The 16,179-nt window shown below is 42.1% G+C and overlaps 1 protein-coding gene and 1 long non-coding RNA gene across 2 annotated transcripts in view; both read right to left on the reverse strand.

Moving 5' to 3' along the window:
- Positions 1–1,001: 1,001 nt before the first annotated feature.
- EXOC4 (exocyst complex component 4) overlaps positions 1,002–16,179 on the reverse strand; it is a 632,532-nt gene continuing 617,354 nt past the window's right edge. Inside the window, exon 18 of the mRNA XM_016148762.2 lies at positions 1,002–2,510. Within this exon, the coding sequence (XP_016004248.1) occupies positions 2,273–2,510 (238 nt within the window). The 3' untranslated portion in view covers positions 1,002–2,272. The remainder of the gene's footprint in view (positions 2,511–16,179) is intronic.
- Positions 4,487–10,119, reverse strand: LOC118610811. Its single transcript, XR_004954103.1, has 2 exons — positions 7,199–10,119; positions 4,487–5,772 (listed from the first exon to the last, which is right to left on the reverse strand). It is a non-coding gene; the product is annotated as an uncharacterized LOC118610811 (long non-coding RNA).

The raw sequence follows: 16,179 nt of genomic DNA on the forward strand, positions 1-16,179 counted from the left end.
TGACCAGAATGCTCCTGTTGTTCAAGTCCTGCTAGGACAGACGTTTTGCTGGGCTTCTCACCTCTGCTCTCAGTTCAGTGAGTGTAGCCTGGGTCTGTCTGAGTCCTGTTACCCTCTGTTCCTTACTATGAAATTTGTGTGCCCTTGTCCCTGTGCCTCAGAGCGAGAATCCTGAAGGCAATGGTCTCGGTCCACCTGGAGCCCGTGAGGTGGGAATCTATTTTTCTCATCGATGGTGAACTTCCAGGCTCTGGGCTAGCCACGGAGGGGACAGCGAATAGTGAGACACAGTTCGGAGCTTCTAGAAGGGCAATGCTTGGAACAGAGCAGCACAGGGTCGGGATGAAGATTTCGATCCTCAATCCTATGAGATGTCTTCCTGAATGAAAGGACAGCTTCGGTGGACTGAGGGGGGAATATGGTCTCTGGGGAGGATGTTATCAAAGTGGCAGTTGTATGACTCTTTATCGCAGTGAAAGTATAAGCTCCATGTTACAAGGGACTGTCTCTTTGGCTTGCCATTGCATGAATCCCATATCACCTGAGCTCTCTGACAGGCAATTATACCTTTCTGACTCACTGAATGAATGCATTAGTGCTACGACATTCTTGGATATGACCTGACAGTAAGAATTATCGGGGTGGGTTACCAATTCGACTTGGCTGTATTTGAGTTTTTCTTCCCAAGCTATTTGAGACGAAAATGAATGTCAGGCTGAGAAAATATTCAGGCAAGAATGAGGCCCTAGAACAGGGCTGGGGCCCCTGTGAATGAAGTCACTGAGCAGGTGGACGGGCCCCCCCACAGATTTCTTACCACTCACTGTGTCAAGGGTATGGGCTGTGGGAGCTCAGGCCAGCCCCCTATTCTGTCCTATTACAGAGAGGAAGAGTGTCCTTATCATCCAGTGTCAGCTGAACACCTGCCAGCATCTGGCACACATCAAGCCCGCAGGGACTGTTTGCTGAATAAGGAACACAAGAAAAACAATACACAACACTTAAGCTTCTCCAACAATTTTTTTTTTTTTTAATTTTCTGTTTTTCCCACCAAGACCAAAGTAAAGTTGTACAAATAGGTGTAAAACTCTGGACCATTCGGGTGTGAAGAAGGACCGTGTGTGGTCAGAGTCCTTCCTCCTCTCCTTTCTACGTGTTTTCAGGATGGGCCCCCAGTCAGCACATTGCTTTCTTCTGCGACGTATCAACCATGAGTAGCAAGAGCACTCGGAGACCTGGGGACAGTGGTGAGGCCCAGCGTATGAGGAGTGGTGAGGGCTCACAGCACCCAAAAGCATTTCAGAAACGGACTCAGCTGGTGGGCGCACGGTGGAGGAACATCACAGATGACCCATCTTCTTGCACTCAGCTGAGCCGACCTGGGCTACTTTCTAAGATGGGAAAGGCTTAGGGGCTCATAAGGAGAACACATGAGAATCACTTACATTCGGACAATGTTACAAGTGAGATGAAAAGTTCTCTAACCATTATTTTCTCTTGGAAAGTAGAGGGGCAAAATCAAGAAGATGATTGAATCACTTTTCATTCTTCCATTTTTTTTCCCCATTAATTTGACAGGTCTTGGTTTTGATACAGCACAAATAAAAATGAAAAGGCAATATACCAATTTATAACCTACATATGAGCTATTGCATAAAAAAAAAACAACAAAACTCTCCCAGGGATTGACATATAAGAACTTTTTTTCCATAGCCCTGACGAGATTCTGTTTTGATGAGGGAAATTTGTTGAAAACTTCAGCCAGCTAAGAAGGCTTTGATTTGATCTTTGCAATAGAGACAAAGCAATGCACATATACTTATTTCATTGACTCCTAAGTTAACACGGTCGAGAGAGAACATCTTACTCTTTATGAAGTAGAACCCCATTAAATGATTTTCGGAAGGGACTGAAACTTGGGTAGCAGTCTACTTTTCAAAGACTGTTGGGTACCAGGAACTTGTGCATCCATTTTCTTCAGAGTCCAGTTTGATACAACCTTCTTCCCTGTCTCATCCTAGTCCCTTTGGAATTCACTGCGTTAAAGCGGATGTTAAATCAACATATTCTGTACTGTAAACTCCCTTTAGAGTTTATACAAAAAGCCAAAATGAAAGAGAAAAAGAATCCTTACCCCTTTCCACTGAAGCATCAGTGTGGAGAAAACTAAGTCAGCTCAGAATATACCAAATGACAGACCAAAGAAACTGGTAAGTTTGACTAAGGAGACAAAAATGCCCATTCCCCACCCCGACCCATGGAGTGCAACTGGTTACACCGTGGTTATCTTCTTATCCTTGGTGGCTTGCTTGATGGCAGCCTGCTCGCAGATGATCTCCTTGAGCCGCTGAAGCCTCGTGTTCTGGGTGGTCTGGTCCCCCACCCCCGTCTGGCTGCGGTGGAGCAAGGTCAGGGCGTGGATGTACTCCAGCTCCGTGTACTTCACGCCCTGGTCCACCACCAGGTTCAGGAGCTCATCGGCCGTGTTGTACAGCATCTCGTAATACTGCCTGAGAGAGCAAGACAGAACACGGCTCACCACCTCCACCGTCGGCTTTGTATGAGCGGTTTTAGTTGTAATGAACATGCTGCTTATCAGTTACTCACTTTAATTATTCAGTGAGCATTTACTGATCACTAGGCATTGTTCTAGGCCCTATGCACATAGGAGAATAAGACACATGCGATCTCTCTGCGTGAGAATGAGTTTACATGAACGGAGACCTCACATCTTTCAGTCTCAGTTCACTTAAGACTTTCTCCTAATTTCACATTAACCTCAGGAGAGCCAAAGAGAGAGAAGCAGGGGTACAGAACACAGAGGGAGAAAACGATCATCTGGCAGGTATTGCTACCAGTTCTTGTCTCATTCAATCTCTCATTCATTCATTCATTCATTCACTGGAGTCTGTGAAATGCATGGTTTTCTCCTTCATAAAGTAGGATAATTGTAGTACCTACCTCTTAGGTTATTGGAAGAATTAATCCATATAAAGCACTTAGAATGGTGCCCAAAACAATTACACATGTGATTAAACAATTACAAATAATAATGCAGTAATAGTAATAGCAGTACACGATGATGAGCAAGACGTAGCCTTTTACCTCAAATAGTTCAGAGGCAAGTAGGAAAGCTAATGAAAAACAGAGAAAAAATGATTGCATTTCTGCTGACAAGCTAATTTCCATGTACTGTCATTTACCCTCGCTGTACCTAGCGAGCTACTACTCCCTTTTCTCAGATAAGGGGACTGAAAGCAGAGAGGTCAGGAGACTTGCCCAGGTCACAAAGAGAGTGAGTGGTGCCAGAACATGAACCCGGGCCTCTGACTCTAAGTCCAATGCTCTTTTCTCGCGGACACAGTGAGAAGACTGTCCACGTGCCACGAGTGAGGTAGGAACGCTACGAGGAAGGAGAGATCGCACCACGCCGAGGGAAGGGGGAAGGATCGAGGAAGACTTCAGATGGGGTAGGATGCTGTCAGGCGGGGCTTTGGGGAAGGAAATTCTAGATTAAAGAAAGAGAGAAGAGCATGAGCAAAGGCAGGGAAGAATATCCTGGTTATCCTGGGTGCAGCTGAATGGCGAGACGCTGTGGGAAAAGGCAGTCGAAGCCAGAAGGGAGAGAGTTCGACATCCGGCTCGTTACCTCAGCAAAGAACGTTAGGCCCAGTTAAGCCAAGAAATGCCCTCTGCCTCTGCCCTCCAAGGTTCTGCTGAGGGCAGGGGCGCCAGCCCAAATTGTGCTTCTGGAAGATTAATGTGACAGCGGTACGTACAGCGGTCCAGGAGGACACGGGCTATAATTCTAGCAAAAAGTTGGGGACTCGAGAGCCACTGGCTGCCAGGCTTGGCCTGGGTGGTGGAGAGATGAGCAGGGCGTGTAAGAGAAACGTGTGTCAGGCTGACTCTTCAACGCAGAGAGCAGATGACGGTGGGAGCCACTTGCCATTCTTAAAACCGACGTTATGCACTCCCATGCCTCACTGAGTCTCCTGGACTGTGAGGCTACGACTTGCACGGCCACCAGTTACCCAGGGGGTACGTACAGTTCAGCAGTGCTATGACGGCCGGTCAGCCGAAAGACAGAGGAGCCTTCCCAGGTGCAGTCTGCCTCCTTCTCTCTCCCCGACAGGGAAAGCAGCTCTGCCAGGATTGAGGGGGCAGATCAAGGCAGGGGGGCTAAGGCAACTCTGGGGGTGAGGGGATGTTGCAGATCTGCGAGGACTGCTTGCCCACAAACCTCTCGCACTGTTGGACTTGGGGCCTTGGATTCGTTTCTTCTTCATCAGGAACGTCTTGAAAAAAGAACATCCTATGGGAGAACTAAGCACCCTCAAAGTCGGGAAAACATTCTGGGACTTTGATAATGTCAAGAGTGTTTTATAAGTGGCTGCTGCAATGGGAACGTGACCAGTTGGAGCACTGGTACCTTTTCACACAGCGACCTCCTTTTCCTGCTCTGCCGAGCCTCCTTTTCTAACACTTTTTTTTTTTTTTTAATGGGAGAAATAATACTCTTCGGTGGGTCTTTCCTAAATAGTGTCAGGAACAGAAAGTGCTCATCTTCGATTGGCAGGTTTATGGGTGACTCCTGGCAGCGAGCGGTTCAACGCCCTTGTACAGTTATCTCCTGGGGATAACTTTCTGTAGTCGTTGCAAATGAGTGTTCCGTTGAACCTCAGGGCACCACATGTGTAGGGGTCGCTAGTCAAGGATGACCTTGAACGTGGACAGAGGCACTTCTGATAGAAGCGGTGTGAGAAGTCCAACCTCCAGAGGTCGGGGGACCCCAATATTAGCACCGGGAACTTTTTCAAAACTTCACGTTTGGCATAAAATCCACGTGAACGACTCCTGCTCCACAATGTATCTGTTGTAATTTAAAAATGCTATCTTTTTTTTTTTTGAAAGCCTCACATCACATTTCTCCTGGGGCTTCCTGTGTCCCCGGCACACCGCGGCTTCCTCCCGTTTTGAGAAGTGAGGCCCTGCGTCATCTAATTCTGTTTCCCTTAGATGCGCAGGTAAGCAAGAGAGCGATCCATTTACAGAACTAAAAAAAAAACTGCTCAAGAAGAACCCATGTTCAAGCCTAGATTTACCAAGTGGAACGAGGGAGGACTCGGGGCTCAGGCTTCTGTCAAAGCTAGAAGGGAGCTGATAGCTACAAGTCAAGATTGGCGGTTCCCAAACTGTAGAGTGCCCGAGATGCTTAGGAAAAGTGCAGATTCCTGAGGCCCCGTCTCCAGATACCGTGATTGCCAACGGTTCTGAACAAGTAAGACTCTGAGCTGGAGTCTGGTGTGAGAAGAGTTACACAACCATTCCCATCTCCTTAAGCCAAGGCCCTAAAATCATTAGGGGAGGAGACTTAAGCAGTTAAGTGGGTTGTAATGCTTTTCAATGAGATTAAACCAAGAGAACTGGGTTTCTTTGTATCTGATGCTGATATTTTCATCATTTATCTAAAGAGTGACACCAAACCCATCAATCCAGATGAAATTGATTTGTCTTGAAAAATCTGATGAATTGTTTCCAGAGGTAAATGGCTGTTTTTTTTTCCTCCAGAGACTGTTGTTCCACGCCAGGAGCAAACGATGAAACAAAGATGCCTGGATTTCTAGTCCTGGATCCTCCAGTGTGATGAGTGATGAAGGGCATGCCACTTAAAGCCTTAATGTGTCACCATTCTCTGTGCAATGGAGACCTTTCTAAATCCCAGAACGGCACTCTGAAGTAGACGAAGAGACGAAAAGAGTCCTCAAGAGCCTGGATAAATGATGCCCCAGAATTGCAAAGCTCAGTTATTAAACAAAATTGACAGGTAACTGATGGCGTATTTTCTATAGTTAGGGAAAAAATTCCCCATAACCATGATGATATATTAGATCATAAAGGAACATAAATATTTAAAGACAGAATGAAATTCATTCATCTTTCAGAACAGCACCCAGTTGCAAAGACTACAGTAAATTGGCATAGCAACGGTTACCCTTGGAGGTAGAGAAAGGGTGCCATGAGGTGCCTTAAGGAAAATGCTCCAAACTATAAAATTAGACTGAGCTTCCATGATGAACACTGACGTGCTGAAATGAAATCATGTAACCCAATTGAGATAAATAATGTATCAGCACTTATTAAGGCCCCAGGAAAATGAAAGCTTAGTCTTCGTCCTCAAGCATTAAAATGGCTTCCAGGGCACCACATTTTATAGCAGACGGTACTCAGCTAAGCTGCCTGGATGGGGTGGGTGAACGCGCATTTGATTTAGACCTTTTCTAGCTCATGACTTGTGCAGCGGGTCTCTTCATGGCAATGATATTAAAAGGCCAATTGCTAGACTTGGACCAAACATCCTGTTCCAGAAACCAGAGTGCCATGTCACCGTGATGGGTGGAACATTTTGTGAGTTTCTCCCTGTCCTTTGCTTTTGTGTTTTTTAGCACATGTTAATATTACTAATAACATTAACCTTTTAGATGTATTAACATAATCGACCCGTTGAAGTAGGTATGGCAGTCATCCACGATTTACAGATGAGCAAACTGAGCTTTAGAGAGTTGGAGTGATTTGTTTAAGGCCTCAAAATGAAGGACTTTGAACTCTGGACTTACTCCAAAGCCACCAAAATATAGAAATATCTAAAAATGCAAAAAGTAAAGGTACTAATTTCAAAGAATGCTTGTATAGCTGATTCATTTTTAGTCATGGTTTAGGAAATATGAATTTAATAAAATTCACAGACTGAATCAGCTCTCTGCCTTCTGTTATAATGAAACAAGCCAATAGTGTGGCAATACAAAATTCACTTACATACTTTGCTGTTATATTTGAATAACACTGGATTTGATCTGGGAATTCAGTGCTCTAAACCAAATAATGAAGTCATGTTGTGAATTCAGCATTCGGGAGTTACATGAAAGCTTTTTGGCTTTTTCATTTACTCTGTCACCTCTCTTTATTTCTCCCTTTTTGCCCCTCAAAACGGGTAATGGACAAGGTGACTTTTCTTTCCAAATGCTGGCTGCCTTTCTGATTCATTAGTTCCTTGAGGAAGGGAGATAATTAAGTAATTTCATTGTCAAGACTTTCTCATCTAGTTCTTCCTGAGATAAAGACAGTATTAATATCAACAAGAGAATTAGGCTCTGAAGCTGACTTCTTAAATGTAAATTTCAAAGGAAGAAAAATTTACCTGAATATAGCTTAGTATTGACTCCGGCTCCCCAAACTCTTTAGCCAACAGCTGCAGTATTTGGAGCATGTAAATAAAAACCCAGTAGTAGATGAGTCACTAAACTGTCAGGTAAAACGTTCAACTCCTGTGTTCTAGCTCACTCAGTGGTATTTATGATAATAAGCTGGGAAATGGGAAGAGACAAAAGAAAGGGACTGAATAATCTATAAACTAGATAATCATTCAATAAATAATTGAGAGGTAGTTATAGTGGAAAGACTTAGAGAGGTAAATAAACACTTGAGAGATCAACTAAACTCAGACTCCGATTCTTTCATTCCGCCCTAACCAGCTGTGTGACCTTGGGCAAATGCTGGCAGCTCTTTGGCCCTCTGCTTCCCATACAAAAAATAGAGATGATGGTGGGTGCTGTTCAAGCACTGGCATTTTGGGGTTTTAAAACCTTTATAGCATCTTCTTCTTGGTCCTATAAAATCATGAGTTTCTAACAGAATTAGCTAATGCTAATTTCCCCTAAGGTATTGCTGCAAGATGCACTAATGATTGATTTTAAAATATTCTTAACAAGTGTAAACTTCGTTTGGCTATACTTTTCAGACCAATAATAAAATAGATAGTAATCCCCTGTGTCGAAAGAATAAATCAGTTTATTAAAAAATATAATATAATTGCTCTGATTTGTCTTCCTCTTCAAAGCTTATAAACATGACTGAAATTCTATTTTGAAATAGTTGAAATTATTTCCATTTCAGGAATGAGACAGCTAAAGTAGAGAAAGGCTAAATAATTTTTAGAGCATTAGGGGCAGAATTAGATTTCTATTTTACATTGGGATAGTTTTTAACACTCTTGACCACAGATTGAGTAGGTTTTTGTTCTGACCGGAACATTTCAGCAGAGACGTATGGGCTTTAAAAAAGACAGAACAGAAATTCAAATTCCTTCAGCTGGTGGCAGCGGAAAATCATTCGAGAGGAGAGCCTGGGAGTGCATTGCTGTAAGAAGTGCATGGGCTCCTTCGACTGGTCATTTTCTCTATATAAAGTGACACGCTCACATACCACTGCACTTTGTCAGTGGCACTATGCTTTAATGGCAGTTATCTATTGGCCTAGTTCTGATAATCCCCACGCTTAAGCAGTATGCGGGGCTTAAGCTCTCTCCTGGAAAGATGTTAACAGTTAAAGTCACCTGTGTCCATCCCTCTTAGGAACGTAGCCTGATATTTTTGATAGCAGCAGCAAGAGTCTTGCTTGATTTCTCTTTAAAAAAAAAAATACAAGCACTGAAAACCAAGGAATTCCTCTGACACTCATCCCTTTTGAGATGATGACTCTCTTCCCAAGGGGAGAAAATTTCTTTTTCTTCCCTTAGCTAGAAACCTGGCTCCCCACCTTTGGAACACATGCTAAATTTGTAATGATCTATGGTTGAAATTTCCTCCTCAACAACTTAAGGATTCATATGTCACTCTCTGCTACATCAGATAATTTTTTTAAATTAAGTTTTCTACAGTAGGGCTAGAGGAAGATCTGCATTTTAAATTCAGCACAATTAAAACTGTGTCTCTTTGGTCAGGCACTGCCTTTGGTCAAACCCCAACTGTATGAATAATTATTCAGTCCATTAGGAAGTCTGTTCAACTCCTTCTCCCATTTTGAAGGTTTTAATAAATATTGATCAGGCACATTTCTGTTTGCACTTGCCAAAGCAATTCTGATGGATTCATCTTCTGATGTTATCAAATAATGAAATATGAAAGAGTGAATAGAATTACCCTCTTGTTCTGTGATTTTTTATTTAGGTCCTTCATTTTACTTTCATAACTGTATTTGTCTCATACTCCTGTAAATGTTCTTTTGATTATCAAAAGGTGAGTCCAGGTTAAGGAAAGCTATACTGTAAATACCACTTTAGAGAGTCTTTCCATTTAAAAAAAATAAATTATCTAATAGCATAGGTTAATAAAAGGACATAGTATTATGAACATTGGTGGCCTCAAAGATACATACTGTTTACCAATTAGCATGAGGCCCTTATATTGGATATTATTTATTATACTATATATTTCTCAGATTAACAATCTGGCAAACAACTGCTGAGCTATGCTAAATAAAAATAACTCAGATGCCTTATGGCTTTTTCAGTTTCAAGCAATGAAATGGAACTATCAACTTTTCACTAAATAATGCAAAGAATTTTTTCAAAAGACAACCTAGTATTATTTTTACTAATGCTTAGGAAGTTCTAATAATGTTTTAAATGCTAATATAACATAGAAAGGTATAGTCCTTGCTGCAAGAAGCTGTTTTAAATCTACACCTAAAAATCCAATCCAGGATCAGACCAAAGTTATCTAAGGCACTAGGCAAACGTTTTAAAGTAAGACAAATCTGGGACTTGCCAGCCAGCCTGCCTGCCTGCCCACACTGATCCCCTCCCTCTCTTGGTAAATGGGAAAGGAGGAAAGAGTTGGAGGGTCCTAGACAAGGTACAGAAACCAAGATTTCTGCTCCAGTGACAACCAGAGGTGGTGATGAGATGGAGAAATGAAGAGTAACAGGTGTTGGGGTTCTGCACTTACAATATGGAGACCCTTGTTGATCTGTAACTATGTAGGGCAAAGGTCAGCAGACATGGACTGCATGGCTTTGATGGGAGAACATGCCCATTAGAGCATTATGCCAGTGAGGCCAAGACAATGGACGGATTCTGTTAGGTGCCAGTTAGTTCTATTTTTCAGCCACTGACTCTGCCCCTACCCAGCTAGCACACAAGTGTGCTAAGCCAAGGACTGGGTGAGGTTAAATGGACAGTTCTCTGCCAGCCACTATCGCTGCTCCTGCAGGTGCTTAAGATGCAGAGGCTGCTGTTCGGTCATTAGCTGGCTGAGTCAAACCTGGACTGATCTTTCTGTTCCAGTTCTGTTCCAGGAACCCAAGTACATTTCTCGATATTGTTAAAGGACATTTCTCTACTTTGCTGAGACAAAAGATTGTATCTTTTAGGCCATAGAGGAAAATGGTTTTGGAGAAAAATCAAGAAATCAGCAGATTATTTAACAAGTGTGAGTGTATTCAAATCAGTAGGTCCCAATGGCAAATACTTGGTATATTTACTCAACCCCTAAGGTTATTTATGAAAGAGAGAAGGCCTAAATAAAACAAAGCTCCAAAAGGAGGCACCTGAGATTCAAGGACACGTGACTCGGGATGTCAATTAGAAAAATAATAGACTAAATCAGAAGGAGCTAATGGAAATATGTACCATATCCAGCAGAGTTTAATTAAAGACCCAAACACTCTGACAAATGTGATGGATAGCTTTGGGTAGCAATGAGAATTTGGTGGATGAAAAGGCCACTGTGGCTGATGATATATTTTGATGCCAATGAACCATTTTATATGGTGCCTCTAAAAAAATACTACTAGCAAAAAGAATTTATTCTGATGGCTACCCGTAATAAGACACAGGCTGAAAACAAACAAAGGGTATTGCAAATCAAATTCAGAAGAGAAAGCATCTAGCAAATGCTAAAGACAATGGATTACAACTGGTTTCACTTAATACCTTAATAAATAAATGTGCAAGAACATACAGTGTGGTGGAAAGAGCCAATATTACTAAACGGGGAAGGGCCGTGAACAGCAACGAAGCAAGAGAAATACTGTAAAGGACCAGAGAATTTAGAATTATGGGTGGCAAATGACAAAATGAGATTTGCCTTGGGAAAACCCAAGTGAATTTGTCAGGAAGAAATCCTAACCTCCTATATATTCGGTAGGTAGGAGAAACCTTAGAACAGCCCTGGTTATAAATGGTCCATGAGGGTGTGTGTGTGTGGGGGGGGGGACGGTGGGGGTGGTGGGGGAGAGGAAGTGGTGGGGGTGAGGGGGTGGTAAGGGCGTGGAACCAGAATATTTCTTACTTCTTGTTTCAAAGAAGTACCAGTCAAAGGACAAGGACTCTGCTGTACTTCATAGTTCTATATTGCTTTATTTTATACCATAAGCCAATTGAAATCAGAAAAATGCACCAAACAGGATTAAAGGGATAGCAGGTTGCTGGAAAATAGAAGATTAAAAGAGATTCAGTCCAGTTTTTGCTCAAATGTCAGCTTATCCATAGGTGAGGTTTTCCCTGACTACCTTATCTAAAATGATACCTACCCCATCCTCAACTGCTTTGCCCTTTCTCTGACCTTTACCTTTCTCTTTAGCACTCACCTCCACCTAAAAAAATACATACTTCCGAAAAATATTTGAATATATATTTTATATATTATACATATTTGAAAAATATATGTATACAGAAAGTCAGAGGCACAGTTCAATACAGTGGTTAAGATCCTGGACTCAGGAGCCAGGGCCTAGGGTTGAACCCCAGTTCGGCCTCTTACTATCTGCATGACCTTGGGCAATTTATTAATTTCTCTGCGCCTTATTTTCTTCGCTTGAGAAAGGAATAGCAACGTGGTGGTGTTACAAGGACGGAATGACGAAGAACAGCGGCTGGAGCAGAGCAAGTGTTATGCGTAAGTATTTACTGCCCAAATAAACGCCTGCTCTTGTTCCCTTCCTAGAACACAGTCTCCTTGAGAGCAAATTGGATTCTGTACCTCTCCTTGTAACCCCGTGGCCTGAGAACAGGGCATCTAGTGGTCCTGAATAAACGAAAAGGAATGAATGAAAGTGACAGCCAACTGTCCTCATATCTCATAAAGTGATAGAGCGCAACGTGAAAAAGCAGTCTGATTCTTCGATACCGGAAATGGAGGAACTTTGAATAAAATAGTTGCTCCCTACAAAGGCAAAGGGGTATTCTGAGGTAGTTAATTGTGAGGTGGATGTGGAGCACCTCTGTGTTTGGGATAACTGGTTGAATTACAAAAAAAAGGGTAGGGCATGGAGGGAAGAGATCTGTTTTTGACTAATGGTCTGTAATCCACTCTCTGGTGGAATTAGACCTGAGTCCTTACAAATTTCTTGGCCTGTCTGAACTTCAGTTTCTTCATTAACACAATGTGGGGTAAATAATATCACATCACAGGTTAAATTTGCAGATTAAATCAAATGATATGGTAGGACACTTGGTACGTAAAACAAAAAAAAAAAAAAAAGAAAAAAAAAAACAGCTGACATTTACTGTACTCTATACCGGCTATGTATATATTCTTACTTTATCACAACTGTATGAGGTATCATATTCTCCATATTGAAATGGCTTTTTATTAATCCCCACTCAGAAGACGGGTTTCTTTCCTCTTATTTCTTTTTCCTAAGATTAACCCTCTGCCTTTGATTCCAATCACTCCCAATGCCTGTAGGACCTTGCTGGGGTTTCGTTTTGTTTCTAACTCTTGAATCTAGTACCTACCCCGTTCGCGTGTTTTCTCATGTCTGCCTTCGAACGTCCTTCTAATTCTCATGTTTTGAAAACAAAACAAAGCCAGACAACAAACCCCAAACCCTTTGTGATCCTGTGTCCACTCCTCCTGTCATCATTTCTCTTCTCCTTTCGTTAAATTTCTCAAAAAAAAAAAAAAATTCATTTGTATTCACCATCCTTCTAAGGCCTCAATGTTTTCTGAAACTATACTCAAAAAAAGGTCACCAATGACATCCAAGTGGACAATGTCCTTTGCTCATTACTCTTCCCCTTTACAGTGTTCCATCTTAAACTCAACTCTCTGAGCCAGTTATTTAGATTCTTCTCCAAGCGCCCTCAGTCCCTTTGATTTCTTTACTGGCTTCTACTCTGCCCACTGTGGGCATGCCTCCCAGTCAGGCGTTGGCCCTTTGTTCTTGCTTTGCTTCCAAATCTTACCTGTATATGAGATGTTCTCTCTCAACAGATCAAAGCTTCATTTTCACTGATTTGTAGACATTTCCAAATTTTGCTTAACTTTCAAATTTTGCTTAAAAAAACTATAGTTCACAAAACTTCAAAAATGTCAGTATCATTTTTGAGCCTTCACTTTCTTTTGTCTGATAATTACTAGGTCTACCGGAGTAATAGTTTTTACATTCATCTCTTTTTTCCAATCTCATTACCACAGATCTTCATCACTTCTTGTTGGGTTACTACACTCATCTCCTCCCCATCCCTAACTCCTTCCAGATTCACCTCCAGTTCTAACTGGATCAGTTGATTCTATGCCAAACAACAGCAGCAGCATCGACAACTACTGCATGCTGACTGGTGCCAACAGGATTTAGTCCAAACTCTGAACACTGATATCCAAGGGCTTTTAAAGATTTAGTCTCTATCTTACCTTTTCTCTCACTTCTCCATTCTGTTAAAGCCAAACTTTGCTACTGGATCAATGTCCCTTGAACATACTAAGTACTTTTTGGCTCGAGTTGGTGTATCCAAAGCCTGAATGACCTTCAAGATGCTGAGGTCCCCTATCCTCTATGAAGCTATTGCCTACTGCATGGGTCACCTATGTAACATGCACCATTTAGAAAAGTATCTGCTGCTCAAAAAGAATACAAAATGAATGAATGAATGAATGAATGAATGAAAAGATTCTTTTTGACCTGGTGATATAATAAAAAAAGTTATTAGAGTATTTATTTATTAGCTGTGTGACTTTGGAAAGTTCCTTAACCTCTGTGGGCCTCAGTTTCTTTATCTATAAAATGAAGATACTGATAGTACCTACTCGTAGGGTTGTTCAGAGGATTAAGTTCGTATATGTAAAGTGCTTAGAACAGTGCCTGGCACATAATATGTGCTTGTTAAATAAGCAAACCATACAAATGAAGAAAGAAAGAAAGAGAGAGAGAGAGAGAGAGAGAAAGAGAAAGAAAGAGAAAGAGAAAGAAAGAGAGAAAAAGAGAAAGAGAAAGAAAGAGAGAAAGAAAAAGAAAAAGGTACGAAAAGCATGAGGTGCCGTCTCCCACCCCCGTCTCCTAGCCACCCACCCTGCTCCTTTCCTGAGACAATCAATGCTACCAGTTCCCCAGGTATCCTTCCAAATACATTTACACGTATACGAGCATGGCTGTGTGCGTGTGTGTATGTACACACACAATATTTAAACAGAAATGGCGTTTATACGCTCATCTGCACCTTGCTTTTTCCACTTAACAGTATATCTTGGAGATGATTTCATTTCAGTACATATCGACCTGCCTTATTCTTAATGGCTGCAGAGAATTCGACTGTACCAATGCACCATAACATATATTTATTAACTTCTCCCAGAATGCAGCCTTCTTGCCAACAAAGACTATGTCTTACGACTCTCTGTAGCATCCTCAGTGCTCACACGGTACCTTCCAAAAACTTTTTTTATTTGTTTACTTGCTCAACAAACATTTAAACATCAGCTATGTACCAGGAAGTATATAGTGGGTACTGTGGATGGAGAAGTGAGTAAAACATAGTCCTTGCTATCTGGAGATACAGAGTCAGTGGTGACAGTGGCCACGTAATTATGCTAACGTGACGGTGGCTTAATAAAGGCACAAATGAGACTCTCTAAACTCACCAACAGGAAGGCTGTAGACTTCTCAGAGCAGTCAGGGAGGACTTTTTTTGGGGGGTGGGGCATTAACGATGAGGCAAACATAGAGAGAAAGTACTAGACAAGCAAAGCAAATGGAATGTGTGACGTGGGTGGAAAGTAGAAAGAATGTGGTATTTGGGAGGAACTACAATGGTTTACTTCCCACTGGAGTACAAAGGGTATATGGAGGGGGCAGGAGGGGCAAGTGGTTAGCCAGGTCAACTGAGGCCAGATCATAATGGGCCTTGTCTGCCATGCTGTAGACTGTGGACGTCCATGGGTAGGTGGAAGAAGGGCATGGAGGGTCAGACAGCTCAGAACTGTGAGCCTTTTACTCTGCCGAGGTTATAAGACAAAATAATTATCATCTACTTTTACCAGGATTTAATAAACGAAGGTATTTTAATACTTTCCAAGTAGAAAAAGAAATAATCTTTAAACAAAAGGTCCATGTTTTCCTTTATGAGAAATTCACAAACTCGCTGTACTGTCATTATTCTTCTAATTTTCCAAAGGGTAAGGACAGTCTAGCTTCGGTTTACACCCTGGCATTTGGAAACTAATGCTGTAGCAATCTGAAGACAAAGGATTTAAGAAGGAAGCCAGGCATGATGACAACTGTGTTTTAGAAAGCCATCTCCAGCAGCAGGGTGGAGGATGGACAGTATGAGAAGCAAGCGCGCCCTTCGGGCTGCCGGAAGACCCAGCTTGTCCTTGATTTGCTCGGCTTCTCCTCTGTGAGGCCCTAAGGACCTTTAGGTTTCCTCACAACTCATGCCCCCCCACGCTTGTAGCTATACACAGTCAACCTCAAGGAGAGAGAAGGGTGCCACACACCCTCAGCTCTCAGCACCAGATGCCAGTAAAGACAGAAGCAAGCAGGAGGGACATCCTTTGACAAAAGGTACCTGCTGTCCTTCCTCCTCCACCTGTCTGGTTGAAATGTAAATAAGCACCTAGGATTCATATACTTGTATATGAAATTGTATATTATATCTACGATCAGGATCAGTCTCTCGTTTAATCTCCTGACAACCATACGCAGTAGGCCTGATAACCTTAGTTTGGCAGGTAAATAAAGGGTCTGGGAAAGTCATGAGTCTTCATGTAACTGACTAGATTGTCCCCCAGTCCCCTCCCTGGATCCCCTACTACAGTTATGGGGAGCTTCTGGGAGCACTGGTTACTTGGAGCTCCATATTACACAGCAAGAACTTACACCAGACACTTAGTTTAGAACTGGGATTTAAGGCTGGGGAGGGTATCTGGAGGAAAATGAAATATACATAATAGGAAAAAATCAACCATAGGAAAAAACATTCTCAGAGACAGCAGAGAAAGTCAGGCATTGAGGGACAGAAGAACAATTTTTTTAAACTGGCCCTTTCCATATAATAAAAGACTAGTACTGAGACTGCTCCACAAAACTGCTCTCCCAAGTCTATATATAAAAAAAGGGCCT

This window comes from Rousettus aegyptiacus, unplaced genomic scaffold (genome assembly GCF_014176215.1).
Source record: "Rousettus aegyptiacus isolate mRouAeg1 unplaced genomic scaffold, mRouAeg1.p scaffold_m13_p_13, whole genome shotgun sequence".
Classification (NCBI taxonomy): domain Eukaryota; kingdom Metazoa; phylum Chordata; class Mammalia; order Chiroptera; family Pteropodidae; genus Rousettus; species Rousettus aegyptiacus.